The following is a 27,417-nucleotide window of genomic DNA, read 5'->3' as shown; positions in this document are numbered from 1 at the left end:
TCGAATTACGCCCTAGCGAGTTGGACGTGCAAATCAACACCTCGCCGCCGTCGCCGCCAGTGAAATTGGACCCGCGGTGGACCGGTTCGGGTATGCTATTATTGTTCGATTCGCCAAACGAAACCCTTGCAGAGCCGCTGCCGCGAGGGGTTGGGCTCTCGGTGATTCACGACAAGTCGTGATGAGATATCTGCCAGTCGGAGAACCCGGGCTCGCGTGCCACGTTGCTGGCATCGATGGGTTTGTCGACACCGGCTCCACCTCTGTCCACGGCCTCAAACTCGTCCAAGTCTTTGAGGACGGCCACGACATTTGCGAATGTTAGTCGGCCACGGCCACGTCGTCGTCTTCTCAAGAACCGAATCGGTTGGGGCTCGGTTCGGCTCAGTTGAAGACGTGTGGAAATTGGTGACGGCGAGGGAGTATTTCAGAGGAGAGAGAGGGAGAGGGGGGTCTGATTTGATCCATTTGGGTATAAAAGTCATTATGTAAAATTACCAAGCCTATATAGGTTCAGAAAAAATATTTAGGGTTAGGATCAAACCAAGCCTAAAAAGAAGGACCGATCTCTAAATTTCTATTGTTTTAATAGTGGTCTAGGTATTTGAAAGGTCTAGTTGAAAATTGTGTAAGTTTTATTAGGAGTCTTAAATAGTCATATTTGTAATACTTATAAATAGGTAATCTAATGAAATGAGAAGTAGAGTTTGAGTATATAAAAAAATATGTGCACGTATTTCTTGCTTGAGAGTGAGTGATTCCTCCGACAATCAAGTGTGTGACTTGGTCGCGTGAGTGTCTTTCGCGATTAGCAACGTCGAGTGACTTCCGTTGCCCTCGTTGAGTGTCTTCTCGGGACTATCCCATCCTTCGCGGGTCTCGGCCTGCATCAACAATAATGAAAGGAAATTGATTCTTACACCCCTAATTGATTCAATTTCAAAGTTTTTAACACACGGTGAGACCTTGATGCCGGTCGATATTTTGATTATTCTAGAAATATAGGAATCTTAATTTATTATTTTGAGTGTAGCATTTTAGTAGGAATGTTTTATTTTAGTCAAGATAATTTATAAGTATTTAGTTTTCCTAGTTTGATTTGATCTAGTTTTCCTATTTTGAATAGGTTTCTTGGTCAAGGAAAATTAGGATTGATTTTATTTCCTTATGTTTATTTTCCTTTTTAGACTTTAAGAAAGCTAGGTTTAGGAGTTCTATTAGTATAAATAAGGTTGTAAGCCTTATGGCAAATTAGCTGTTTTATGAATTATTAATGAAAATTTGAGAAGTTTCTCAAAATCGTTTGTTCGTAGAGAGAGTATCTATAGTTCAAATTTATTCGTGATTTTCCTTATTGCACGTTCTTCTATTTCAACACGCCTCTCTGCATCAGACCTTCATTTCAGTTCCAACATAGGTGCGGTGAATCCTCTACAGATTGTTATATGGGGCTAAGAGCAATATTCCTAACATATACGGATAGTAAGTAGCCTATCTGCATATCTATGTTATGTACCACACTAAGAAAGGTCGAATAACAGTAATGTTATAGGTTTTGGGAGCACACAAGTACAATAGTCCATACTAATCATCTAAGACCAGATAAATACCACAAATACAATAAGACATAAGTGATAAGTGATAAGTGATAAGTGATAACTGCAATATGAAGAACTAGTACATGTTATCACTTCTTGGAGCACCAAAATGAACAAAAACAAAAGCTCCAGGAAGATCTCTCTTGTGCACTCTGGGAACCTGACAACGCTGCTAGTATTCCACTGCTAAAACCTGCATACCGGACCCTTTTATTAACATAACCTCTAGCCAAGATGGGAGCTCAAGCACAAAAGTGGTACTGAAACAATTTCATTGCCATCAACTGCAAAACCAATTTCCACACCGAAATGAAGTTAGAAAATTTGCAAATGATGGAATACATAATAATCACTTCACGAAGGCTAATAGCACGTAAAAAGGAGTAAAACAAAGTGTTAGAATTGATGTTGCTTGCTTACTGAGGTCTTCGGCCCTTGCTTTTCTGCTTCTTTTGAAATTTCTTCCCCTTCCCGAAGGTGTCAACAAACCATTCGTGATACCTCCTCGTCATAGTTGTCCCAATAGCTAACCCAACTACTAGCCCACTTCCATATCCCAAGGCTATGACCATCCAATAAATTCCTCTCGGAAGCTCAAAATCGTGAACTTTAAATATAGGCGGAGGTGGTGGTGAGGTCATCGAATTTCTGGATGACTTCGACAATGGGACACCACACAATCCCAAATTCTTCTCATATGAACTATTTTCGAATGTATCAAACTGTCTCCCTTGAGGTATAGGGCCAATGAGTCGATTATGAGAAACATTTAAGATTGAAAGGAAAGTGAGTTGGGTCAATTGCCAGGGGATCTGTCCTGCGAGAAAGTTTTTGGATAGGTCCAACGACTCCAATTCTGTCAATTTTGCCAATGATGATGGGATAGCGCCACTAAGTTTGTTGTTGGAAATGTTTAGCAATTGAAGCCTACTGAGACTTCCAAAGGATTTTGGGATATCCCCAATGAATGTGTTGTTTGAGAGATCAACCACCACCAAGGCACTTTGAATCCTCTCGTATAACCTGTCTGTCCCTTTGCTGACCACTCTCATTGAGTAATCGTAGCTCCACACAACTGAATAGGATTGTGCCATATGAGTAGTTGGACCGGCACGTAGCTCGAATTTTATTTTCGGATTTGCATGCATATATCTCGAATTGACTTTGTTGATCATTTTCATTCCATTCCAGTTACGAATGTATTCTGTTGGCAAATTACCTGAAAAGCCATTGCAAGAGATGTCAATTATCCGCAACTTTGGAAACATTGAATTGTTTTCTGGATCCCCTATGTTGCCGTGGAATTTGTTTGATCCCAAAATAAGAAGCTCTAACTTAGGAAGAGCTCCCAACCAAGAGGGAAAAGTATCCTCAATCTGATTATTTTGAAGAACAAGACATTCCAGCATTGCGCAATTTGCCAATGATCTTGGCACCGGCCCCTGTAGTTGATTTCGACCTAAATCGATCATCAACAGTTGGCAATTCATTGTGAATGTTGAAGGAATACTTCCTTGGAAACTATTGCCACTCAGATTCAACACGTGAAGATCCTTACTAGAACTGGCCAAACATGGAGGTATTGTGCCATTTAAATTGTTGTTGGACAAATCAACCATACGAAGAGAATTCATATGGCACATTAACGGTGGAATTGCTCCGGTCAATGCGTTCTCGCGGACTTTATCAATAACAGTGCTTGGTGGTGGAACAGGAAGTGATCCTTGAAGCTTGTTAGAGCCGAGGATGAAAGCTATTAGAAAACGCCATGGGATGACAGCTGGCTGCTGCTCGAAGCCTGTCAGAAAGTTATGGCCAAAGTCGACATATTCCATTGTTTCTTTACTCGAGTTCCACATCCATATTGGTATTTCGCCTCGAATTATGTTATTTTTTAAACTTAACGCCTGCAATTCATCTTGAAATCTTAGGATGCTAGGGAAGCCGACTAAGTTGCATGATTCCAAGTCTAGAATATCAAGCTTTGGAAGAGTACCATTGGTACTATTTTTGTCGAGCACTGTAAGATTGTTTCTCCCTAATAGCAACGAGACCAGGTTTGGGAGTTTCATAAACATGTCTAGCTCGACAATACCATTGAAGCTATTAGAACGAAGACTCAAAAAATCAAGACGCTTGAGTTGAGTGATTGATCTAGGAATCGTGCCATGGAAGTGATTTTGTGAAAGATCTACAAATGTTAATTGGGTGAGGTTCGTGAACCAGGATGGGATTTTACCGAAAAATTCAGATTTGGATAGATTGAGACTTGTCAGCCTCAAAAGATGTCCAATTCTGGATGGTATTTCGGAGAAATTGAACTCATTATCGGCAAGGTTTAGGCTATGAAGGTGGGCAAGGGTGAATAGACTGCTGTTGGAGTTGATAGAACCGAGGAGAAAGCTACTACTAAGGTCGAGGCCAATCACATGACCGGTGTCTTGGTCACACTTGACACCATCCCATGAGCAGCAACCGTTGCTCTTTCCATCAAGTAGCTTCCATGATTCAAGTTTTGGATAAGCAGAAGGGTCAACAGAAGCAAACTTGTCGATGACAAAATTATGCTTGAACTGCAGCAATGCTTTGCTCTCATTTTCATGGCATAATGGTTGCGTAGAAGAGGAGTAAGTTAATATGACAAGATTAAAGCTACACATGATTAGGTAAAAGCGAAGATGCAAACATGAATCCATGGTGCATGTATATAGCCAACGCTAGTTACCAAATGTTGGATGAGGGAAAGCTTGATGCCTTTGATGTTCTTTTGTAGTTGGGCTTTCTATCGGGACTCCTCTATGTTGTGAATATAATCTTGATAATTAATAATGCAGTTTGACAATAGACAAAACACAATAAGCTTGATGCCTTTGAGAGAGAATGAGATAGATGGGAATTGAGACTGGACCAATAAACCTAGAGGTGGCGGGTCCATGCAGTTTGACAAAAGACAATACACAACAATTTTGAACCATTTGTTGACTTAAGAACTCAACAAATGTTGTTGTCTCTCAAACTTCTTAACTAACAGGCAAAAGACCTGCCTGCAAAAGAACTTAAAAGTAAGATGATATCCAACCCATTAGATTAGTATAAGAACCGGGCAAAAAAAAAAAAAAAAAGAAAACCAAAAAAAAAAAAAAAACCAAAAAAAAAAACACCTCAATGCAAATCTAGCTAAATGAAAATAATCAACTACATTATTTACATCACAAATAACAAGATTCACTAATTTACACCTTGATTTTTCTTCTTACGTAATGTGAGGATTGAGTCCCATTTGGTTACAAGTTACCGGAGAATACATATCGTTTTGTTTTTTTTTTCAATCGATAGAATAGATCGCATTTACATCACGTATATGAAGTACAAACTACGAACCTGAGACATTACATTAATTGTGAGAGCCCACAAGATAATCAAGCCTGATAACTCAGCCAATACAAGAAATAAACCCATCATAGGGAATAAACAACGAACTCCTGACCTCCTAGTGAGATGCAAGAGTGCTGACCAATTGAATCCTGCGCGCGCACAAACAAAATGTCTGTGGTGCCCGGAGGAAAATTGTGTTGCCGGTCTTATCCAGAATTCAATCTCTTTCTTCCCACGCCAAACACTCCATTTACTCCATGGCTGCTGAAGTCTTCTTTGGAGGCTGAGAATGACTAGGAACAGGGATGCAGATGGCTGTCATGCCATTTTCTTCAACAAAGGCTGGCTGTCGAAATTGCCAGCTTTGGTGAACTTGGCAACAGTGAGGATGGAGCCAAAAAAAGCCCCTCAAGTAAACATAGTATGGTCGACGGACTGGTAGGACTATTACTAGTCCATTTCTACGCAAGACTAGCTAGCTTCTCATTTCTGTCCAATTTGGCGTGGGAAAATTGTGTTCGCTCCAAATCCTTTTTTGACTTTTGGTTTTCTTTTAGTCAAGCATGTATCATTCATTGAGCTAACGCATCACACAAAAATCAACCAAATTAATTTTTCCCAGGAAAGGGGAAAGACCGGAAAAATGAAAAAGACAAACGGAAATACACGGAATGACTCCTGCAAATGATCGAAAGAGACAAGGAGGAATTCATTTTTCGGTGATTGACTAGCGATTGAAAGCAAGGATGTGGTAATCCTAGTTTTTTTGAGAATGGAAATTTCATTGCAAAAATTGAAATACAGCTAAAAGATATCCACCTCGTGTTAGTCCTAGTTCAGTAGTCTGGATTATCATACCAATTTTTTTTCCTACGGATCGAAAAGGGATGGATTTTATACAAGAAAGAACGAGGTCCGAAGACCTGATGTCATCAAGGGCAAGATTTGCAATAAAAATGGGGGATAGGAACCCCAAACATCCAATCTAGCACCTAATAGGGAATGTCTAGCCAACACTTGAGCTACACGTATTGCAAGAATGTTTAACATGGACAAAGGAAATTGATGAAAATAACCGAACAAGTTCTAAGCAGTCCGAAATGATAGAACTACAGTCTGAAAATGATTTGTCTTTCTGTGAGAGAGCTTGAACCACTTGAGCCGAATCACCTTCCACAATAATATGTGAAATCCCTCTGTTTCCCGCCACAACTGAAGCTTCACAAAATCCCATATAGAACTCGTACCCAATACCTTCTCCAGAGAATCCCCAGCAACGATACCAGGGCTCCTACGACTTATGAATGTCGAGGGCTGGTATTCTAACCTAGTTGGTCTTCCAATTTTTCCTCGTTGTGAAGCCATCACTCTCTAGTTCCGTTTAATCGTTGTAAACTTTGTTTCAATGGTTACTAAAATTTTCTTTGCCGAGGAAAAAAAAAAAAAGAATATACCAACTCCTACCACGCCTTCCTTTACTGTCAACAGCTCCATCCACATTGAATTTGATCACTCCAGGCAGAGGAGGTAGCCATACAGGAGGAGAGGGGTGGGGTGGGTTGGGTTGGGTTGGAGCACTTGGGGATACCTTATCATGCCACATACAATTCAATAAAAATATTCATAGAAACAAAAACGTATCCAAAACAGAATTCACATAAAAAAGAAGAAGAGGGATTACGGAAACAAACATTACATGTGAATTGTGATGGTAAATTCGTTGATTCTATTTGAACCCAAAATAGTTCTTCACCTTAATTAGCCCCATGTTCTTTGTACACCTCATGAGGAAAATTTAAAAATTTTAACTTTTGTTTCAAGTACCAAAAAATTGTTTTACCACTAACCATATATTCGGCAATGCTTGAGGCCAAGCGTATATTGCTTTAATTGTATTAAGCTTTTTTTTGGATATTTGCTCGAGAAAGAAAAATGGAAGGGCAAAAATAGGAAAATCTTGATGTAATTGGGATCATTAGAATTGAGGTCTTTCAAGGATTTATCTCTTAATTAATATTCTATTTGAGAAATTCTTTATGGTACTTTTAGTACCCTGTTTTGATGGAGACAAAATTAATATGCGAAGCAGTATTTTATATATAGCTTTTTGTAATTAATCATCTAAGACCAGATACATGCCCACATATACAATCAGACATAAGTGATAAGTGGAAGGACCATGAGTAATAGAAAAACATAACCTCGATCTAGGAAGAAATCTCTTGTGCACTCTAGCTAGAAACCTGACAACACTGCTAGTATTCCACCGCTAGAACCTACATATCCTTGACACCTGACCCTTTTATTTAACATAACCTCTGGCCAAGATGGGAGCACAAGCACAAAAGTGGTACTGAAGAAAGAACCCACATTTTCATTGCCAACAACTGCAAAACCAATTTCTGCACCGAAATGAAGTTCGAAATTTCGCAAATGACGGAATATATAATAATCACTTCACGAAAGCTAGTAGCACGGAAAAATGAGTAAAACAAAGTGATAGAATGGAGGTTGCTAGCTTACTTAGGTTCTTCGGCCCTTCCTTTTCGGCTTCTTCTGAAGTTTCTTCCCCCTCCCAAAGGTGTCGACAAACCATTCGTGATACCTCCTCGTCAGAGTTGTGCCAATAACCAACCCAACTACTAGCCCACTTCCATATCCCAAGGCTATGACCATCCAATAAATACCTCTTGAAAACTCAAGATCGTGAGCTCGAAATATAGGCGGAGGTGGTGGTGAGGTCATTGAATTTCTGCATGACTTTGACAATGGGATACCACACAATCCCGAATTCCCATCATACGAACAATTTTCGAATGTATCAAATTGTTTCCCTCGAGGTATAGGGCCAGTGAATCAATTATGAGAAACATTAAAGATTGACAGGAAAGTTAGTTGAGTTAGTTGCCCGGGGATCTGTCCTGAGAGTAAGTTTTGGGATAGGTCCAACGACTCCAATTCTGTCAACTTTGCCAACGATGGTGGGATGGCATCAGTAAGTTTGTTGTTGGAAATGTTTAGCAATTGAAGCTCACTGAGACTTCCAAAGGATTCTGGGATATCGCCAATGAATGTGTTGTTTGAAAGATCAACAACCACCAAGGCAATTTGAATCTTTTCGTATAACCTCTCTGTCCCTTTGCTGACCACTCTCATTGAGTATTCATAAACAAACGCAATAACGGTTGTCACAGGAGATGTTGGAATGGGAAAAAACTTGACTTGAATATCTGGATTTGCATGCATATATGTAAAATTCTTTTTGTTGATCATTTTCATTCCATTCCAGTTATGAATGTATTTTGTCGGCAAATTGCCTGAAAAGCCATTGCAAGAGAGGTCAATAATCCTCAACTTTGGAAACATTGAATTGTGTCTGAGACCCCCTATGTCGCCATGGAATTTGTTTGATCCCAAAATAAGAAGCTCTAACTTAGGAAGAGCTCCCAACCAAGAGGGGAATGTATCCTCAATCTTATTATTTTGAAGAATGAGACACTCCAGCATTGCGCAATTTGCCAATGATCTAGGGACCAGCCCCTGTAGCTGATTTCGGCCTAAATCAATCATCAACAGTTGGCAATTCATTGTGAATGTTGAAGGAATAGTTCCGTGGAAACTATTGCCACTGAGATTAAACATTAAAAGATCCTCGCTTGAACTGGCCAAACATGGAGGTATTGTGCCATTTAAATTGTTGTTGGACAAATCAAGCATACGAAGAGAATTCTTGTGGCACATTAACTGTGGAATTGCTCCCGTCAATGCATTATTGTGGACATTATAAATAGCAGTGCAGGGCGGTGGAACGGGAAGCGATCCTTGAAGCTCGTTATAGTCGAGGTTGAAAACTATTAGAGAATGCCATGGGATGACAGTTGGCTGCTGCTCGAAGCCTGTCAGAAAGTTCTGGCCAAAGTCAACATATTCCATTGCTTCTTTACTTGAGTTCCACAACCATGTCGGTATTTCGCCTCGAATTTTGTTATTGTTAATTGTAAACAACTGCAATTCATCTTGAAATCTTAGAATGCTAGGGAACTCGACTATGTTGCATGACTCCAATTTTAGGGATTCAAGCATTGGAAGGGTACCATTCGTGCTATTTTTGCTGAGCACTGTTAGTTTGTTTCCCCCTATTTGCAATGAGACCAGGTTTGGGAGTTTCATAAACATGTCTAGCTCGACAATACCAGTGAAGCTATTATAATGAAGACTCAAAACATTAAGAAGCTTGAGTTGAGTGATTGAGCTAGGAATCGTGCCATGGAAGTGATTTTGTGAAAGATCTACAAATGTTAATTGGGTGAGGTTCATGAACCAAGATGGGATTTTACCTACCAGGTTATTTAGGCCAATGACTAAAGAGGAAAGTTGGGTCAGGTTCGCAAGCGACAAGGGGACCTCACCAACTAAATTCATTTCGAAGGCATACAAGTGACTGAGTTTGAGTAGCTTCCCTGGCGGTAAAGGAAGTGGTGTTGCGTCAAAGTTGTTAAGGCCAATTGAAAATTCAGTTAGTTGTGATAGGTTTCCCAAGGACAAAGGAATCCGACCACTAAACTTGCACAATTGAAGGGACAGGAAAGTGAGCCGGGTTAGATTGCCAAGTGAAGATGGAAGCGTACCAGATAAACTAGTTGGGCTCAAACCCAAATAAAGTAAGGATTCAAGTCTACCAATTGAATCTGGGAGCTTACCATGGAGGCCCGTGCTCGAGAATATCATTTCTGTAAGGCGAAAATTGCTTTGAAATTCAGGTAGAGAGCCGGTGAGATTTCTGTTCCAAGCTACATCAAGAATCTGCAATTTTGGTAGAAAAAAGATGTCCATTGGAAATTCACCATACAACGAACAACTTTTTAGCCTAAGAGTTGTTAGAGAGGATATATTTGACAAAACACTTGGCACTGGAGAAGATATGTTCACCATAGAAAGGTTAAGTTCTTTCAGGTTGGTTAGGTTTTGAACTAGGTCTCTTAGATTGGGTTTGTCAAGTTTCAAAAGACTTTCAGAATACAAATCAATTTCCGAAGTCAGATCGAGGATAACCAATTTGGAAAGATATGAGATTTCTGAAGGAATCTGACCGAAAAATCCAGATTTGGATAGATTGAGACTCGTCAGCCTCGAAAGATGTCCAATTCTGGATGGTATTTCGGAGAAATTAAACTCATTATCGGCAAGGTTTAGGCTATGAAGGTGGACGAGGGTGAATAGACTGCTGTTGGAGTTGATAGAACCACGGAGAAAGCTACTACTGAGATCGAGGCCGATCACATGACCAGTGTTGTGGTCACACTCGACACCGTCCCATGAGCAGCAACCGTTGCTCTTTCCATCAAGTAACTTCCATGATTCAAGCTTTGGATGAGCAGAAGGGCCAACAGAAGCAGACTCATCGATGACAAAATTTTGCTTGAACTGCAGCAAGGCTTTGCTTTGCTCTCGTTTTCATGGCATAATGGTTGCGTAGAAGAGGAAGAGTAAGTTAATATGACAAGATTGAAGCACCACAAGATTAGGTATGCACAAAGATACAAACATGAATCCATGATGGAGTATGTATATATCCAACGCTAGTTACCAAATCTTGGATGAGAAAGCTTGATGCATTTGATGTTCTTTTATAGTTGGGTTTTAGGACTCATCTACCCTGATAGCTCACACAATGGAAAGGTCCAGAGATAAGTGGACCCCTTCTAGTGGAATCCTTGGGGTAAGTCAAATCCCTTTGTAATTAGTCAAGTACGTACCGTCCATGTTCCCTCACTCCAGTTCAAGCTCACAAAATCGTCCGGTACAATTTGTTCACATTCTTGCTTGCGTACGCCCATTATGTGACTTAGCTCCGGTTTGCTCTCTTTGGTTGGGGTTTGATACTATCCTGTTCAACCGAATGAGGATGTCACTTCTAGTCTGTATTGTTTGAATTTGGCTTCAAAGGTGGAGTTGTAGTTGTTTTCCTGCATCATTGCGTTACAATTAGATGCCTAAAATTTCTTTGAGTATGCATTGTATGAACAATATCAGTGGTTTCAATTAGTATGTTATATCAAAAAGTATTGGTTTAATTCTGTTTCCCATTGCTCGAGATTAGTCTGTGCAACCTATTTAATCAGATCTGAAACTTTAAAATATATCAAAAATTAAACCTTTACTTTTGAATTGATTTTCCTTACCATCTACAATGAAAATTTCCCAAGCTGTAAAAGACCGTGTTCTGCTAAAATTCTACACTTTTTATCAGATAATGTTGTTCATACTCGAAAAGGTAGAGTTATTCATGTTGGAGAGCTGTTGCTCCAAGCTCATGTGCTCGATGACGAAACAGACAAAAATTAGAAGTGGTAAAAATTTGACAAAATCACTGAAGACGAAAAAACATGGATAACGAAACAGTCAAAATTTTTTGAGAGATTATTTCTGAGAGGAGAACCAAACAAAGTCTATGTTTTGGTTTTACTACATGATTGTTCGTGGAAATAATTATAGCATGAGGAATTATTGCTTTGCTAATACGAAATTAATCCAAGAAGAAAAAATTATGATTTCAATCCAATTTTCTGGAATAAGGTCGAGAAAAAGAGCGTATTGGCTTCATTCATTAAAAAATGAATCCTAGTTATAATATTTTCCTTTTGAGATACTTACTGACATGATGGAGCAATAATTCTATAAAAAAAGCATCGACAGACTTAAGAAGTCGGGAAAAAAAATGCACAAGGATGAAAAATAATTCATGGTGGAGTATTAATTTAGCTGATGTATGATGTTGCATAACATCAAAAAAATATACACAATATTAATTATAGGAATATACATATGTGTTACCTAGGAGGCTAATATAGGGTTGCGTATTAATGGTGAGTTCTCCTAAGGCTATTAAAAAAAGGGTTCGTTGGTGGTTATTAAGATTGTTTTGAATCTGCTAATTCCGTCAAAATTCTAAGCGTTTGGTTGAATTGTGCTGTTTGGATAAATTAAAAGTGATAAAAATTATTAGGCTTAACCAGAATTTTTGAGAAATAAGCACTTGAAAGATAACTGCATGAAATAAATTGTGCAGATCATTAGGCACAGGTGAAATTAGTTTAAAAAATCCAACTTTTATCCAGCTATTGATAATACCTAAAACAATTCATAAATAATAGAGTATGAGTAATTTAGTGAAATAACCACTTTAAAGATACATATGTGAAATAGCTTGACTTATATTCGTAAAGAATAGTTATTTTAAATACCACTAAAGACAAGTAAAATCAGTTTAAGAAATCCAAATTTTAAAGTTATTTCACTTATATTTGCAAGAATGGTTAGGTTTTGAACTAGATCTCTTAGACTAGGTTTTTCAAGTTTCAAAAGACTTTCAGAATACCAATCTATTCTAAGTGAAAGATCTAGGTTAATTAACCAATTTGGAAAGAGATAAGATTTCTAAAAGAATCTGAGCAAAAAATCCAAAATTGGATAGATTGAGACTTGTCAACCTCAAAAAATGTCCAATTCTGGATGGTATTTCGAAGAAATTAAACCTATTATCGGGAATATATACGCTACCAAGCTAGACAAGGATGAATAGGCCGCTGTTGGAGTTGACTGAACCGTAGAGAAAGCTACTGCTGAGGTCGAGCCTAATGACATGACCACACAATGGAAAGGTCGAGAGATGAGTGGACCCCTTCTAGTGGAGTCCTTTGGGTAAGTCGAAAACCCATTGTAAGTCAAGTCCCGTCCATGTTCCCTCACTCCAGTTAAAATCTCAAAATCCTACAGTACGATTCTTTCACATTAGCCGAATGTGAATGTTACTTCTAGTCTGTTTTGTTTGAATTCGGCTTCATTGGGTTACAATTAGATGCCTAAAATTTCTTTGACTATGCATATATTGTTTGAACAATATGAATTCTGAAAAAACAATTTCCATGAAACACATTATTATGTTATTTCAAAGAGTCTTGGAGCAATGTGTGGTTCTTTTTGTTCCTAGTCAGAGGCATTGTCTGTTAAAGGATCAAGTAAATATATATAATCATCTAATACACAGTACTCCTTTGGTTGGTTGATTATCTCTGCAATCCTATTTCTATTTCCCATTGCTCAAGATTAAGCCTCTTTAATTAATCAGATCTGAAACTTTAAAACATCGATCAGTATTTGCTCACAAAGTTAAACCTTTTGCTTTTGAATTGATTTTCTGTTGGTACTTGGTAGTATGTCAAAGTAGTTACCGTCTACAGAGAAAATTTCCCAAGCTGTAAAAGACCCCGTTCTGCTAAAATTCTAAATTTTATGATCACATTAAATTGTACATACTCGAAAAGGTGAGAGTTGTTCATGTTGGAGAGCTGTTGCTCCAACCTCATGTGCTCGGAGGACCAGTACTAGCCCCTCCCCAGCTCCCCTTACCCCTCAGAAATGGGATATTGTAAGTTTGCTGTGTCCAAAAGAAATACGATAGTGTAAGTTTTCCATGTCCAATTTGGTTTGGTCATGTCCAATTTGGGAAACAACATTCTTTGCTACAATTTGGTTATTGTGGTTGGTGAGGAATGACTACGTATTCAATAATGTTTCGATAGGAGTAGGGCAAGTGGGTGAGGTGATCAAAACCAGAGTCGCGATGTGGATTAAGGTAAAGTTCGATATCAAGGTATATACTATGGAGGATTTTAAAGGTTTCCTTGATGGAGTTAGAATGGTGAAATTATAATTGTGTTTGTAGTGTGTCAAGTGATTCGTCTAACTCTTTGTTGGATGCTTATTTTAGTGTTTCTCCCTTTTTTTCTTTTTGTCTGATCTCGTAAGCGTCGTGTGCTTTCAATATTCCCCCTCGATGTAACCTTTCAAGATTTATAAAAGTTTCTTTTGCCGAGCAAAAAAAAAAAAGTTTGCCATGTCCAAAAGAACATAAAATGCGTTACGTACCCAAATGGGGTTACCAAAGTATCACGGCAAATAAAAAGTGTCTACCGTGTCTTTGTGGGAAATTGTGTTGAGTTGTTACCCAGAGGCTAGTCAATCTCTTGCTTGGCTAATTTTTCAGGTCAAGTATGTAACAGTAAGAAATCAACCAGACATTTCCAGGGAGATAGACGTGGAAGACGGGAGAAAGGAAAAGACAAATAGAAAGTCTTGAAACAGAACGTGGAAGATGGGAGAAAGGAAAAGACTAAAACTGGAAGACTTGAAAAGGGACTTGAAAAGATTCTTGCACGTTAAAGAGACAGGAGGAAACCATTTTCCACTAAGGATGGAAAGCAAATAGAGGCGGTCAGAATGCACATTACAACCTATGATAGCTAGACGTGACCCCCGTGGCCATTAGGGAAGATGATGATAGGCATGGACTAGGAATTGGGTCCAGATTCTCTCCGGTGAGTTTTAGACTGGACATGATAGTTCAAATCTGTAATATACAATAGTGTAATCAAAAGTTCGAATCATTAATTGTAGCAATGAACGATTCAGATTTGGAATATCTTGTCCAGTCCAAATTAAGGACGAGAAAGGGTCAAATTCCAACGGAATTATAGAGTGACATCAGATAGTAAATGTGACATAATAATAAGTCTAGAAAAATGAATCAAATCTCTTACAGTCGAATCGGTGATGAATGAGATAACGATAGGGTTGTGATTAGCTATAAGAAAGTGGTTAATCAACTTTCATAAAAGACAGTAGAGGCCAGATCGCGTGTGCAAGTCGAATTTTGACAAAATTTGTGAAAATTCAATCAAACAATAAGTGGAAAGTATTTATACAAATTTTGTCAAAATTCGATTTGCACACGCATCGCATTTCCTATCCTCTAGTGGTAAACTAATCGGTTTACCCAAAAAAAATGGTAAACTAATTGTAGTTCTTTTTGCGCTATAAAGTTTTCTGAACAAATTGAACGTGGTAAGTGTAAACAAACAAATTAAGAAATACTCCGTAAGAACACATGTGAAGTTTTCTTATTATGTGGAAATGAAAAAAGTGCAAATAAGAAAAGAAAGATGAAAATGTGAAAGGGTTCAGGCAAATTATTGTCGGGGAAATTACCTAGAAGTTGAAGAAGGTTTTAGAATTATTGTCAGAGAAATTTCCTTGAAGAAGATGTGTGGTCCCCTCCATTAATGTTGGGCGGGGAAGAAATGTCACGGTGGGAGACGGTGGGATGAGAGTGATAGCTCCCACCGTGACAACAACTGTTTACAGCAAGAAGAGAGGGAAAACTTGGGGTATGACAGTTGGGTAAGGGCGATTTTACCTTCTTGCCCCGACAGTTATATTTTGTTCAATAGAAATAATAGTTATTTTTTGCCCAGACAGTTATTTTCTCTTTGGGGTAAGAGAAATGGCTTTTGTGACAGAACATCAATATTTAGGTTTTTTTTTTTTTTTTTGAACAGAAATATTTTGGTTACACCAAAGGAGATTCTCCCTTTGTATATTAGAATAGATAGATTACCACCACAAGAACCGCAATTAAATGGCAATGCGGTTGGCATGTATAGAGCGAGCACTTTCCATGCAACTACAATGTGACAAAAAGCGTCGTGGACCCCTAAATATTGTCATGAACAAGTAGAGGTGTAAATGAGCCATGCCGAGCTTCGTAGTGTTCGAGTTCAGCTCATTTACGAATTGAGCCTAAAACTCAAGCTCGAGCTCGGCTTGGTTGTGAACAAGTCGAGCCCTTAACGAGCCAAGCCTAGCTAATTTACTTAACGAGCCTCTTTAAATGAGCCAAGTCGATACAAAAGAGCCGAGAGAAGGGCATGGATAAGAAATTTATTGGAAACCGTGCTAAGAGAGGAGCATGGTTCTCAAAACCCGTGAACAAAGTCTTGTCCTTGAGGAAAATTGGGTTGCATTGTTATCCAGAAGTCAACCTCTTGCTTGACTAGTTAGAGTGGCTCCAAATCGTTTTTTGTTGATCCTACCACCTTCAAAAGAATAAAAAAAAAAAAAAAAGAGGGAGGGAGGGAGAGGGACTGAGAGGCATGAATGAATCCTTCACGAAATGATGTCATCAAAAGACATGATCGTTTATCTATTAAAGGCATGACATTTAACGAAAGGGTGTTTACAAGTCTATAAACAAATCCTTTGTAAAGTCGTTCAATAGAGCAACTCCAACTCATCTCCATTTGAGCTCTAAAACTCCATTTTGGAGAATGCATGTTCTCCAACCTATCTCCATTTGGGGTCTCCATGCAAAATGGAAACTCAATTCTCATTGTCCATATTTGGAGGGTCTCCTCTTAAATGGAGACCTATCTCCATTTCTCCCCTTCACTAATATTCTATTTACTTTTTTGCTAGAATTTCGTCAATTACATACTCTCTCCATCCCTAAATAAGTGTCCGGTGCGCAAAATTAGGTTTTATAAAACATGCATGTTTTTTTATTAAAAAAATTAATTTTTTTTCACAATCTAGTAGAACTTATTGCTATCTATTGATTTGTGAAAAAAAATTAATTTTTTTAACGAAACAAATGCATCTTTTTGAAGGCCTAATTTTGCGCGCCGGATACTTATTTAGGGACGGAGAGAGTATAACTTTTACCTACATTATGCATCCTTTTTCTATAAATTGGTACTATTGGAAAGATAATAATAATACATTCAAAATGAGTCTAATATAAGTATATGTAAATGCATTTTGAAATAACATCAAATGTAAAATCAAATCATTGGAACTTATAATATTATTTTTTTCTTATTTACACTATCCTATCATTGTATTGGTTTGAATAATGAGTTGAAATGAGAAAAAACATCCATCTAATGAAAGGAGAGAAAAAAAACAATATCGAACAATAAATGGAGGAATAATTGGGTGGGGGGGGGAATTTCAAAAAAACCTCTGAACTTTTTGACAACTTGCAAAAAAACAGCTGGACTTTCACTATTGATAAAAAAACACCTAAACTTAGCATTCCGTTAGCAATTAGGCCCCTGCCGTCCAATTCCGTCTAGTCCTAACGGATGGAGCTAACGGAAGGCGATAACTTTTTTTTTTTTTTTTACTTTTTACATTCAAAAATTACTTTTAACTCTTTCTTTTTTTATTGGTAAATAAATATGCAATAAAGTTCTTTTTTTTCTTACGATTTATCAAAAATTACTTTAACTCTATTTTTTGCTATTTACAAAAATAACTTTAACCACCATCTTTTTTTTTACTTTCAAATTTTACCTTTCCCCTTCTCTCTCCCTCTCCCTCTTTTTTTTTTAGAACTTTAACCCCACTCCACCAATCAACTGCCAAAGCTCTAGCTCTAATTTCAGAAATTCAAAATTACTTTTAACCTCTTTTTTTTAGCATTCTTGTTTTTTTTTATATTTTTTACTTCCAAAATTACTTTTAACTCTTTATTTTTAGTAGTAAATAAATATGAAATAAAGTTTTTTTCTCACTATTTATCAAAGTTTTTTTCCTCCCCCCTCTTCTCTCCACCGATCAGTTTGGAGAAACCCAAATTCCTCTATTAGTTGGTTGTGGGGTTAAATTTGAAAGTAAAAAAAAGAAAAATGGGGCGGGGTGCGGGGAAGCAGGGGGGTGTTAAAATAATTTTCGTAAATAGTTAAAAAATGGGGGCGAATAATTTTTGGAAAAGAGCAAGAAAATAAGAACTTTATTGCATATTTATTTATGACTAAAAAAAGAATGAGTTAAAAGTAATTTTTGGAAGTAAAAGTAGTAAAAAAAAAAGAAAAAGTTACAAAGAATGAGTAAAAAGTAGTAATTTTTGGAGGTTAAAAGAACTTTTGAATTTCTAAAATTGTGGCTAAGGTTTTGGCGGTTGGTTGTGGGGTTAATTGGTGGTGTGGAGTTGATTCTAATAAGAAAAAAAGGGAGAGAGAGAGAGGGGGGAAAGGTAAAATTTGAAAATAAAAATAGGATTAAAGTAATTTTCGATAAATAATAAGAAAAAAAATAACTTTATTACATATTTATTTACCAATAAAAAAAGAAAGAGTTAAAAGTAATTTTTGAATGTAAAAAGTAAAAAAAATAAAAAGTTAACACCTTCCGTTAGATCCATCCGTTACAAATTGACGGAATTGGACGGCAGGGGTTTAATTGTTAACGGAATGCTAAGTTTAGGTGTTTTTTTGTTAATAGTGAAAGTCCAGGTGATTTTTTGCCAGTTGTCCGAAAGTTCAGGGGCTTTTTTGAAATTTTTCCTAATTGGGGGGAGTTTTGAAGGTGAAAAATGGAGAATTGGGTTGGAGTTGTGGATTCTTGATAGGTGCTGAAAAACACCTATTTAATCCACCTAATCTATACTTTGTTGGTTCGTTTACATTGTTACTTGATATATTTTAGTGTTTTGTAGTGTTTGTAGGTCATGGAGACCGATGGGTGCAAAAACGTGTAATTTGGAAGGTCTTGTGGAGCATTGCCGCAAATAGGCCTATCAATGGGCCGGATCCGACAGATCCGAATCCGATCCGGATCCGATAAGACCCAAATCCGATCCGGATCCGATAAAATTCGAATCAGATAGTGGTAATCCGGATACGAATCCGAAAACTTTGGATCCGATCCGAAAACTTTTTTTACTTCAAAAATTTTAGCAAAAAAAAAATATTTTTTTTTCAAAAAAACGTATTTTCCGAAAAAAATTTAAAAAATAAAAATAAAAAGTAAAAATAAAAATACAACTTAAAACATTTTTTTTTCTAAATTAAAAATTTACTGTTTTTTAAAAAAAAATTTAAAAAAATAAAGTTCGGATTCAGATAGATAACGGATTTAATCCAATCCGAACCGAATCCGTATTTGAATTACCGGATTCAGATTATCGGATTTCGGATTGACATTGTCGGATCTGAATCCGGATCGGATTTTTCGGATTGGATCCGGTCCATTAACAAGCCTAGCCGCAAAGATGGGAATTGATCAAATTCTAATCATATGTTGTGCACACAAAGGAGTTTGGAGTCAAAGTACAGAACTTTCTAAAGTGGAGCCTCCAATTAATTATTAGACAATGTCCAAAGGGCTTCTATGCAATTAATACATTAAAGCCCTACCTATTTAAGAACTATGATGACTGCTGACTTGGCGGCAGCTTTGGACGGGGAAAAGAAGAATCTCTCGGCCGGGGGAAGTCAGTTCTTGGACGGGCAACACAACGCACGACATCACGAGAACTGGACTTCGGAGCCCATGGCCGGCTAACTCCATTCTCTAGGGGGAAGATGAAGCATCGATTCAAGTAACTTTGTATATGTATAGATTTAGGTTTTAATATTTGGATCGATTGTTTAGCTAGAACTCATTTCAGTTTTATGGAATGATTTTAATACTTTTAATTTGTTTCGTATTTATATTCGTTGTTTTCAAATACGGAGTTAAACAATGGTATTCTTTGATTGTGGTTGGAGTTCTGAGATAGATTATGCTACTTCTGAGACGGTCCGTGTTATGTGATAGTCTATGCCTTTTAACAACTCAATTATCTTCTTGACGATTATCGGAAGGGATTGCAAGCTCTAACGATAGTCTTTAATGATTCGAATGTTAAACCTAGCCTATGCATATTGTTGTTACGTGGTCGGGGTGGATTCGAAACCCTAAATCTTTTTCTCATTAGTTTTCAAATCAAATAATTAGTAGCATTCTTAATTAATTAGTTTTCTGAAATCAAACAACACAAATCTGTTTCTTCTGAATTAATCTAAAAGTTAATTGAAATTATAGTAACTTAGTCATACTATCCTTGCAGATTCGACACTCAGTCTTAACCATTATTCTACGGAGTAGTAGTTAACTCCAAGATTTTATTAGTATATTTTTAACACGATACGACGCGGTCAATTCTCCAAAATTACTTTTTGAATAGAATATACTTTTTTGAGTCTCCAAAAAGGAGAAAGAGTGAGAGATGGATTGGAGAAGCTCTTACACCGAAAAGTATCATTTTTCTTAGTGGATATTTTGTCTGTCTTCATTTGTGCAAACCCAAGCAGAAAAATCAACCAAACGCTTCCTTGGGGACGGGGAAGACGGGAAAAGGAAAAGACAAACGGGAAGACTAGGAAAGATTCCTGCACATTAAAGAGACAAAGAGGGATTATTTTCGACAATTAACTAATGATCGAAAGCAAAGATGTGTGAATCCTAGTTCAACAGTCTCGAGTTATATATATGGTGGGTCTATTTGAACGTGAAATAGTTGTGTCTAGCTCCATGTTCTTCGTACAATAGAATTGAAAAACTTTTGTAAGTTTTCTTTTCACTCCCAAAATCGTTCCACCACTAACCATGAATTGGGCTGCGCTAGAGGCCAAGAGTGGTATTGTCTAAAGGCTCGCAAGGAGTCATTTCAATCGGTGTTTTGGATTGAGTTATCAACTTGATTTCAGATACACAAGATTGTGTTCTTAGAATGAATCACTTTAAAACTTCAATACTACTGGGAAAGTAACCAAGACTCTTGGTTCGAGTCGGGGTCGGGATTACATACTAACATACAAGAGCAACCAAGAATTACCCAGTAAGGTTCGGTTTAGGGGGATCGATGTGATACTTTTTGGGTTGGGTACGGCAAAATTCGCCCCACCCCTGTTGCCATGCCTAACCAAGATTCATACGCATAACTTACCCAAACAAAGACAGTCATGCACATAGAAGTCGAAGAAAGGATTTTGTGAACATTATTACGACGACAGATTAGGATTCTGTGAACATCATTTGCTCAATGGGAAAGTACTTCGTGTTCATGGCTTAGTACTAATCAAAGTTCGTGACACACGGCGAGACCTTCATTTTAGTCCCAACATATATATATAGGTGCGGTGAATCCTCTAAAGATTGTTATATGGTGCTCAGAGCAATATTCCTAACATACATGGATACAGATACAGATAGTAGTAGCCCATCTGCATATCAAGTACTCAAGTAAAAAGGGCAACTAGGGAAAATTTCTTGATAAGTGACAAGACCATGAGTAATCGAAAGACAACTGCAATATGAAGAACTACATGTTATCATTTCTTGTAGCAACTAAACGAGCAAGAACAAAAGCACCAGGAAGATCTCTCTTGTGCACTCTAGAAACCCAACAACGCTGCAAGTATTCCACTGCTAAAACCTGCATATCCTTAATTCCTGACCCTTTTATTTAACATAACCTCTAGCCAAGATGGCAGCACAAGCACAAAAGTAGTACTGAAGAAAGAAACCACAGTTTCGTTGCCAACAACTGCAAAACCAATTTCCGCACTGATACGAAGTTAGAAATTTTACAATCGATGGAATATATACTAATCACTTCACGAAAGCTAATAGCACGAAAAAATGAGTAAAACAAAGTGATAGAATGGATGTTGCTTGCTTACTTAGGTTCTTCGGCCCTTGCATTTCTTCTTCTTCTGAAATTTCTTCCCCCTCCCAAAGGTGTCGACAAACCATTCGTGATTCCTCGTCGTCAGAGTTGTCCCAATAACCAACCCAACTACTAACCCACTTCCATATCCCAAGGCTATGACCATCCAATAAATACCACTCGAAAACTCAAGATCGTGACCTCGAAATATAAGCGGAGGTGGTGGTGAGGTCATTGAATTTCTGCATGACTTCGACAAAGGGACACCACACAATCCCAAATTCCCATCATACGAACTATTGTCGAATGTATCAAATTGTTTCCCTTGAGGTATAGGGCCAGTGAGTTGATTATGAGAAACATTAAAGATTGAAAGGAAAGTGAGTTGGGTCATTTGTCGGGGGATCTGTCCTGAGAGCAAGTTTTGGGATAGGTCCAACGACTCCAATTTTGTCAACTTTGCCAACGACGAGGGGATAGCACCAGTAAGTTTGTTGTTGGAAATGTTTAGCAATTGAAGCCCACTAAGACTTCCAAGGGATTCTGGGATATTCCCAACAAATGTGTTGTTTGAGAGATCAACAACTACCAAGGCACTTTGAATCTTTTCGTATAACCTGTACACCCCTTTGCTGACCACTCTCATTGAGTAATCGTACTGCAACTCCGTATACGTGGATAGTGCCAGATGACGGGCATGTGTCTGGTATTGAACTTTTTGATTTGCATGCATATATGTCAAATTCTCTTTGTTGAACAGTTTCATTTCATTCCAGTTACAAATGTATTCTGTTGGCAATTTACCTGAAAAGCAATTGCAAGAGATGTCAATTATCCGTAACTTTGGAAACATTGAATTGTTTCTGGGATGCCATATGGCGCCATGAAATTTGTTTGATCCCAAAGAAAGAAGCTCTAACTTAGGAAGATCTCCCAACCAAGAGGGGAAGGTATCCTCAATCTGATTATTTTGAAGAACGAGACACTGCAGCATTGCACAATTTGCCAATGATCTTGGCACCGGCCCTTGTAGTTGGTTTTGACCTAAATCTACCATTAACAGTGGGCAATTCATTGTGAATGTTGAAGGAATATTTCCGTGGAAACTATTGCCGCTTAGATTCAACATTTGAAGATCCTCGCTGGAAGTGGCCAAACATGGAGGTATTGTGCCACTTAAATGGTTGTTGGATAAATCAAGCATACCAAGAGAATTCTTCTGGCACATTAACGGTGGAATTGCTCCCGTCAATCCATTATTTCTGGCATCATAAATAATGGTGCTTGGTGGTGGAATGGGAAGCGATCCTTGAAGCTTGTTAGAACTGAGGTGGAAATATTTGAGAAAACGCCAGGGGATGACCGCTGGCTGCTGCTCGAAGCCTGTCAGGGAGTTCTGGCTGAAGTCGACAAGTACCATTGTTTCTTTGCTTGAGTTCCACATCCACGTTGGTATTTCGCCTCGAATTTTGTTATTGTGAATAAATAAAGTCTTCAATTTATCTTGAAATCTCAGAATGCTAGGGAACTCGACTAAGTTGCATGACCCCAAATGTAGAGCAGCAAGCTGTGGATGAGTACCATTGGTACTATTTTTGTCTATCATTGTTAGTTTGTTTTCCCCTATTCCCAAGGAGACCAGGTTTGGGAGTTTCATAAACATGTCTAGCTCCACTATACCAGTGAAGCTGTTAGAATAGAGACTCAAATGCTCAAGACGCTTGAGTTGAGTGATTGATCTAGGAATCATGCCATGAAAGTTATTGTCTTCAAGTCCTAGTAATGTTAATTGGGTGAGGTTCATGAACCAGGATGGGATTTTACCTTTGAGGTTGTTTCTGCCAATGAATAAATATGAAAGTTGGGTAAGGTTTGCAAACGACAGTGGGATCTCACCTTGTAAATTTATTCCTTGTGCAGATAAGACAGTGAGTTTGAGTAGCTTCCCTGGCGGTAAAGGAAGTGGCCCTGCGTCAAAGTTGTTAGAGCCAATTAATAACATAGTTAGTTGTGATAGGTTTGCTAACGACGAAGGAATCTGGCCATTGAAGTTGCACAATTGAAGTTTCAGTAAAGTGAGCCGGGTTAGATTCCCAAGTGAAGATGGAAGTGTCCCAGATAAACAAGTTTGACTCAAACTCAAATAACGTAAGGATTCAAGTCTACCAATTGAATCTGGGAGTTTACCGTAGAAGCCCGTGCCCGTGAGTATCAATTCCTCAAGGCGACTATTGTTTTGAAATTCAGGTAGAGAGCCAGTGAGATTTTCGTTCCAAGCTGCATCAAGAATCTGCAGTTTTGGTAGACGAAAAATGTCCATTGGAAATTCACCATACAACGAACATCTTTTAAGCAAAACAGGTGGAAACCCGCCAAAAATTTTCGCAGACAGATCGAGGATAATCAGTGTGGAAAGAGAGGAGATTTCTGAAGGAATCTGACCAAAAAATGCAGAGTTGGATAGATTGAGACTAGACAGCCTTGAAAGATTTCCAATTTCGGAAGGCATTTCGGAGCAATTAAAGTTATTATCAGCAAGGTTTAGGCTACGAAGGTGGAGAAGGGTGAATAGGCTGCTGTTGGAGTTGATAGAACCATAGAGTAAGCTACTGCTGAGGTCGAGGCCGATCACATGACCGGTGTCATGGTCACACTCGACACCATCCCATGAGCAGCAACCGTTGCTCTTTCCATCAAGTAGCTTCCACGATTCAAGTTTTGGATAAGCAGAAGCGTCAACAGAAGCAAGCTTGTCAATGACAAAGTTGTGCTTGAACTGCAGCAAGGCCTTGCTCTCATTTTCGTGGCATAATGGCCACGTAGAAGAGGATGAGTAAGTTAATATGATAAGATTAAAGCAACACAAGACCAGGTAAATGCGAAGATACAAACATGAATATTCCATGATGTACGTATATAGCCAACGCTAGTTACCAGATCTTGGATGAGAAAGCTTGATGCCTTTGATGTTCTTTTATAGTTGGGTTTTGGGACTCATCTCCCTGATAGCTCGATGAGTGGAGCCCTTCTAGTGGAATCCTTGGGGTAACTCCAAATCCCTTTGTATTTAGTCAAGTACGTACCGTCCATGTTCCCTCACTCCAGTTCAAGTTCACAAAATCTTCGGGTACAATTCTTTCACGCTCTTGCTTGCTTACGCCCGTTATGTGACTTAGCTCCAGTTTGCTCTCTTTGATTGGGGTTTGATACTATCCTGTACAGCCGAATGTGAATGTCACTTCTAGTCTGTATTGTTTGAATTTGGCTTCAACGGTGGAGTAGTAGTTTTTTTCCTGCATCATTGCGTTACAATTAGATCCCTAAAATTTCTTAATTTGAGTATGCATTTTATGAACAGATCAGAAACTTTAAAATATCTCAAAAGTTAAACCTTTACATTTGAATTGATTTTCAATTGGTAGTATCTCAAAAGTAGTTACCATGCATCTACAACGAAAATTTCCCAAGGTGTCGAAGATCACGTTCTGCTAAAATTCTAGATTTTTATCAGATAAAGTTGTTCATACTCTAAAAGGCGGAGTTATTCATGTTGGAGAGCTGTTGCTCCAAGCTCAAGTGCTCGATCAGATCCAGTACTAGCCCCTCCCTAGCTCCCCCCTTAACCCCTTGAAATAGGATAGTGTAATTAGTTTGTCATGTCCAAAAGAAATACGATAGTGTACGTTTGCCATGTCCAAAAGAACATAAAATGCTGTACCAAAATGTGGTCACCAAAGTATCACTACAAACAAAAGTGTCTACCGCGTCCTTGTGGAAAATTGTGTTGCGTTGTTATCCAGAGGTCAGTCTCTCGCTTGACTAGTTGGAGTGGCTCCAAATCGTTAATTTGTTTTTGGTTTTTCAAGTCAAGTACATAACATTCATTGGGTTAGCACATTGCAAGAAAAATCAACCAAACTTAATTTTCCCAGGAAAAGACGAACGGGAAGACTCGAAAGATTCCTGCACATTAAAGAAGCGGGTGGAAATCATTTTCGACAAACGATCGAAAGCAAAGACGTGTTGATCCCATCCTGGATCAATAGCCTTAAGTTATCGTACGTACCACAGGTTGATACCATTCTCATGTCACATCCAAGTCAATAAAAATAGAAAAAAATGAAGAGTGCAAAACAAAACAATTGTTACGTGTGATGGAAAACATCAGAATATGATGATTAAATTGTGGCATATGTTTTTCATTTCAAGATAATAAATAATGCTTAAAGTAAGATGAATATCAAAGTCATTAGATTACCAATAATAAAAAAAAAACCCCACAAAGCAAATCTAGCAAATGAAAAGAATCAACTACAACACTGCGTAATAGCCTAAGAGCATCCGCACAAGTCTTTTTAAATTTTGGGCCAAATTACACCTTAAAAAGTCAACGAAGCTGATAAAGCTGGTTTTTTAAAGTGGATAGCTAAAGTAATAAAGTGACGAATGCCATCAGAATGCAAGCTACAAGTGCTATGATATCAAGTGACCCCTGTTAGCGAAGATTCGAATAGGGGTATGAATTCTCTCCGGTCTAAGCTTTAGATTGGACGGTACAGTTCAAATCTGTACTATACGTTGATATAATCAATAATTGCAATAATGGACTATCCAAGATTTGAAATATTTCAACCAGTTCAGTGTAAAAATGAAATTGTGGTGAACTGCTCTACATGGAGGATGTTGGGATAATATAAGTTGAGACAAATAGATAGTGAGATGAGAGTAATGAGCGGATAGAAAACTTATTGAAAACAGTATTGAGAGAGAGGCGTGGTTCTGAAAACCCCAAGTCAAGAAAGCTGTGTCCTTGAGGAAAATTGTGTTGCGTTGTTATCCAGAGGTCAATCTCATGCTTGACTAGTTAGAGTGGCTCCAAATCGTTTTTTTTTTTTTTTTGGTTCTTTTAGTCAAGTATGTAACATTCATTGAATTGGCACATTTCAGAAAAATCAACCAAATTTTTCTCAGGAATAGGAAAGACGCTCAGGAAACGGGGAAGACGCGAGAAAAAGAAAAGACAAACGGGAAGACTCGAAAAAGATTCCTGCACATTAAAAAGACGAGGAAATCATTTTCGACAGTTGACTAATGATTAAAAGCAAAGATGTGTTAGGCTAGATCTTTTTTATTGTCTATAAAAGGATTAAGCGGGCTAAAATCCACAACAAAACGGATTTTGAAATAGGTAATTCTCCTCGTGTATATATCAACTAAGAGTTTACTTAGCAAAAATAACATGTCTAGAGCCCTTAAGATACAGTCATATAGACAAACTTTATAGGGTATGTGAACATCACGAACTGTCCCATAAGAAAATCAGTCATTGCTGCTACCTGTTTCTAGATGTCGTAGGTCGTGACAGTATGCAATGAACTTCGTTTTTCTTTTTCTTTTTTAAATCTAGTAAGGATTCCAATATCCGTCAATTTCTCTAATTTTTAGAAACTAAATAGAAAGTTTCTAAAAAAGTTACAAAAATTTCGTTTATCAATCTTTGTATACTTTATTCAATTACTCTTTTTTTTTTTTTTTGAATTAGAAAATTTCAATTAGGTGTATTCTTTCCTCAATCTTGACCAATTAATAGAAAAAATCACTTTTGTTCAACATGTTCTATTCGATACAGGTAGGAGAAGAACCCGACACTTATCCACCCTTACCCCATCCTAGATCAACTATCTTAAGGTTATCGTACCAGTTTTGATAACATTCCCACGTCACAACAAAGTCAATAATAATATTTCCAGAATTTATGTGTGCAAAAAAATCAGTAATAAATGGGTTTTCATTTAGTTTTTTTTTTTGAATTTTTGTCTCTTGAGAGAAGTTTTCGTGAACGGTTGCAACATCTTTTCACATGAATTGTGAATAGATAAGTATAATACCCATTTATGTGGTATGTGTTTATTTGAAAGTGGTATGGGGTACGTGCCTAAGTCCTGGGGATAACCTCACGGATAAGCGAGCTAGTTATGAAATTTCAAAAAAAAAAAAGAAAAGAAAAAAAAGTATATTTAGATAGGGATGTTTATCATAAGGATTGATGTCTTAGAATAGTCATGACCCATCCAAACAAATCGGTGTCTACAATAGCCATGACCCTACCAC

The 27,417-nt window shown here is 37.8% G+C and overlaps 5 protein-coding genes across 6 annotated transcripts in view; all 5 read right to left on the bottom strand.

Moving 5' to 3' along the window:
- Positions 1–770: 770 nt before the first annotated feature.
- On the bottom strand, positions 771–4,294 carry LOC131317018 (receptor-like protein 20). The gene is made up of 3 exons (XM_058346601.1): positions 2,019–4,294; positions 1,792–1,858; positions 771–884 (listed from the first exon to the last, which is right to left on the bottom strand). Exons 1-3 carry the CDS (start codon positions 4,292–4,294, stop codon positions 771–773), a joined length of 2,457 nt encoding a protein of 818 aa, XP_058202584.1.
- Positions 1,791–22,850, bottom strand: LOC131316769 (receptor-like protein 54). Of its 2 annotated transcripts, XR_009197269.1 has the most exons (3): positions 21,320–22,850; positions 21,113–21,183; positions 1,791–1,821 (listed from the first exon to the last, which is right to left on the bottom strand). XR_009197269.1 is itself a non-coding variant. In XM_058346206.1 (2 exons), exon 1 carries the CDS (start codon positions 22,748–22,750, stop codon positions 21,320–21,322), a length of 1,431 nt encoding a protein of 476 aa, XP_058202189.1. In that variant the 5' UTR covers positions 22,751–22,850; the 3' UTR covers positions 21,034–21,183. The 2 variants fall into 2 exon arrangements, 1 of the variants encoding a protein (XP_058202189.1); XM_058346206.1 differs by lacking the exon at positions 1,791–1,821 and having other exon boundaries at positions 21,034–21,183.
- Positions 7,169–10,810, bottom strand: LOC131317017 (receptor-like protein 7). Its single transcript, XM_058346600.1, has 3 exons — positions 10,730–10,810; positions 7,497–10,418; positions 7,169–7,360 (listed from the first exon to the last, which is right to left on the bottom strand). The coding sequence occupies exons 1-2, from the start codon at positions 10,808–10,810 to the stop codon at positions 7,830–7,832; spliced, it is 2,670 nt and encodes an 889-aa protein (XP_058202583.1). The 3' UTR covers positions 7,169–7,360; positions 7,497–7,829.
- Positions 20,962–27,417, bottom strand: part of LOC131316767 (receptor-like protein 7) — a 27,336-nt gene continuing 20,880 nt past the window's right edge. Inside the window, exon 4 of the mRNA XM_058346205.1 lies at positions 20,962–21,112. The gene's annotated coding sequence lies outside the window, so the exon portion shown is untranslated. The remainder of the gene's footprint in view (positions 21,113–27,417) is intronic.
- Positions 22,819–24,211, bottom strand: LOC131317016 (receptor-like protein 7). The gene is made up of 2 exons (XM_058346599.1): positions 22,946–24,211; positions 22,819–22,839 (listed from the first exon to the last, which is right to left on the bottom strand). Exons 1-2 carry the CDS (start codon positions 24,209–24,211, stop codon positions 22,819–22,821), a joined length of 1,287 nt encoding a protein of 428 aa, XP_058202582.1.

Source organism: Rhododendron vialii, chromosome 2a (assembly GCF_030253575.1).
Source record: "Rhododendron vialii isolate Sample 1 chromosome 2a, ASM3025357v1".
Lineage (NCBI taxonomy): Eukaryota > Viridiplantae > Streptophyta > Magnoliopsida > Ericales > Ericaceae > Rhododendron > Rhododendron vialii.
The sequence above is the reverse complement of the archived record's forward strand: the minus strand, read 5'-3'. Positions and strand labels throughout refer to the sequence as shown.

Coding starts and splice junctions, on each gene's coding strand:
- LOC131317018 (XM_058346601.1), bottom strand. CDS start 4,294: ATGGATTCATGTTTGCATCTTCGCTTTTACCTAATCATGTGTAGCTTT. Junction 1,859..2,018: donor AGCAAGGGCCGAAGACCTCA/GTAAGCAAGCAA, acceptor AAATTGTTTCAG/TACCACTTTTGTGCTTGAGC. Junction 885..1,791: donor TAAAAGGGTCCGGTATGCAG/GTTTTAGCAGTG, acceptor TTGTTGATGCAG/GCCGAGACCCGCGAAGGATG.
- LOC131316769 (XM_058346206.1), bottom strand. CDS start 22,750: ATGTGGAACTCAAGCAAAGAAACAATGGTACTTGTCGACTTCAGCCAG.
- LOC131317017 (XM_058346600.1), bottom strand. CDS start 10,810: ATGGGCGTACGCAAGCAAGAATGTGAACAAATTGTACCGGACGATTTT. Junction 10,419..10,729: donor GGAGTGAGGGAACATGGACG/GTACGTACTTGA, acceptor TGAAAACGAGAG/CAAAGCAAAGCCTTGCTGCA.
- LOC131317016 (XM_058346599.1), bottom strand. CDS start 24,211: ATGGAATATTCATGTTTGTATCTTCGCATTTACCTGGTCTTGTGTTGC. Junction 22,840..22,945: donor TTATGAAACTCCCAAACCTG/GTCTCCTTGGGA, acceptor CATGCAACTTAG/TCGAGTTCCCTAGCATTCTG.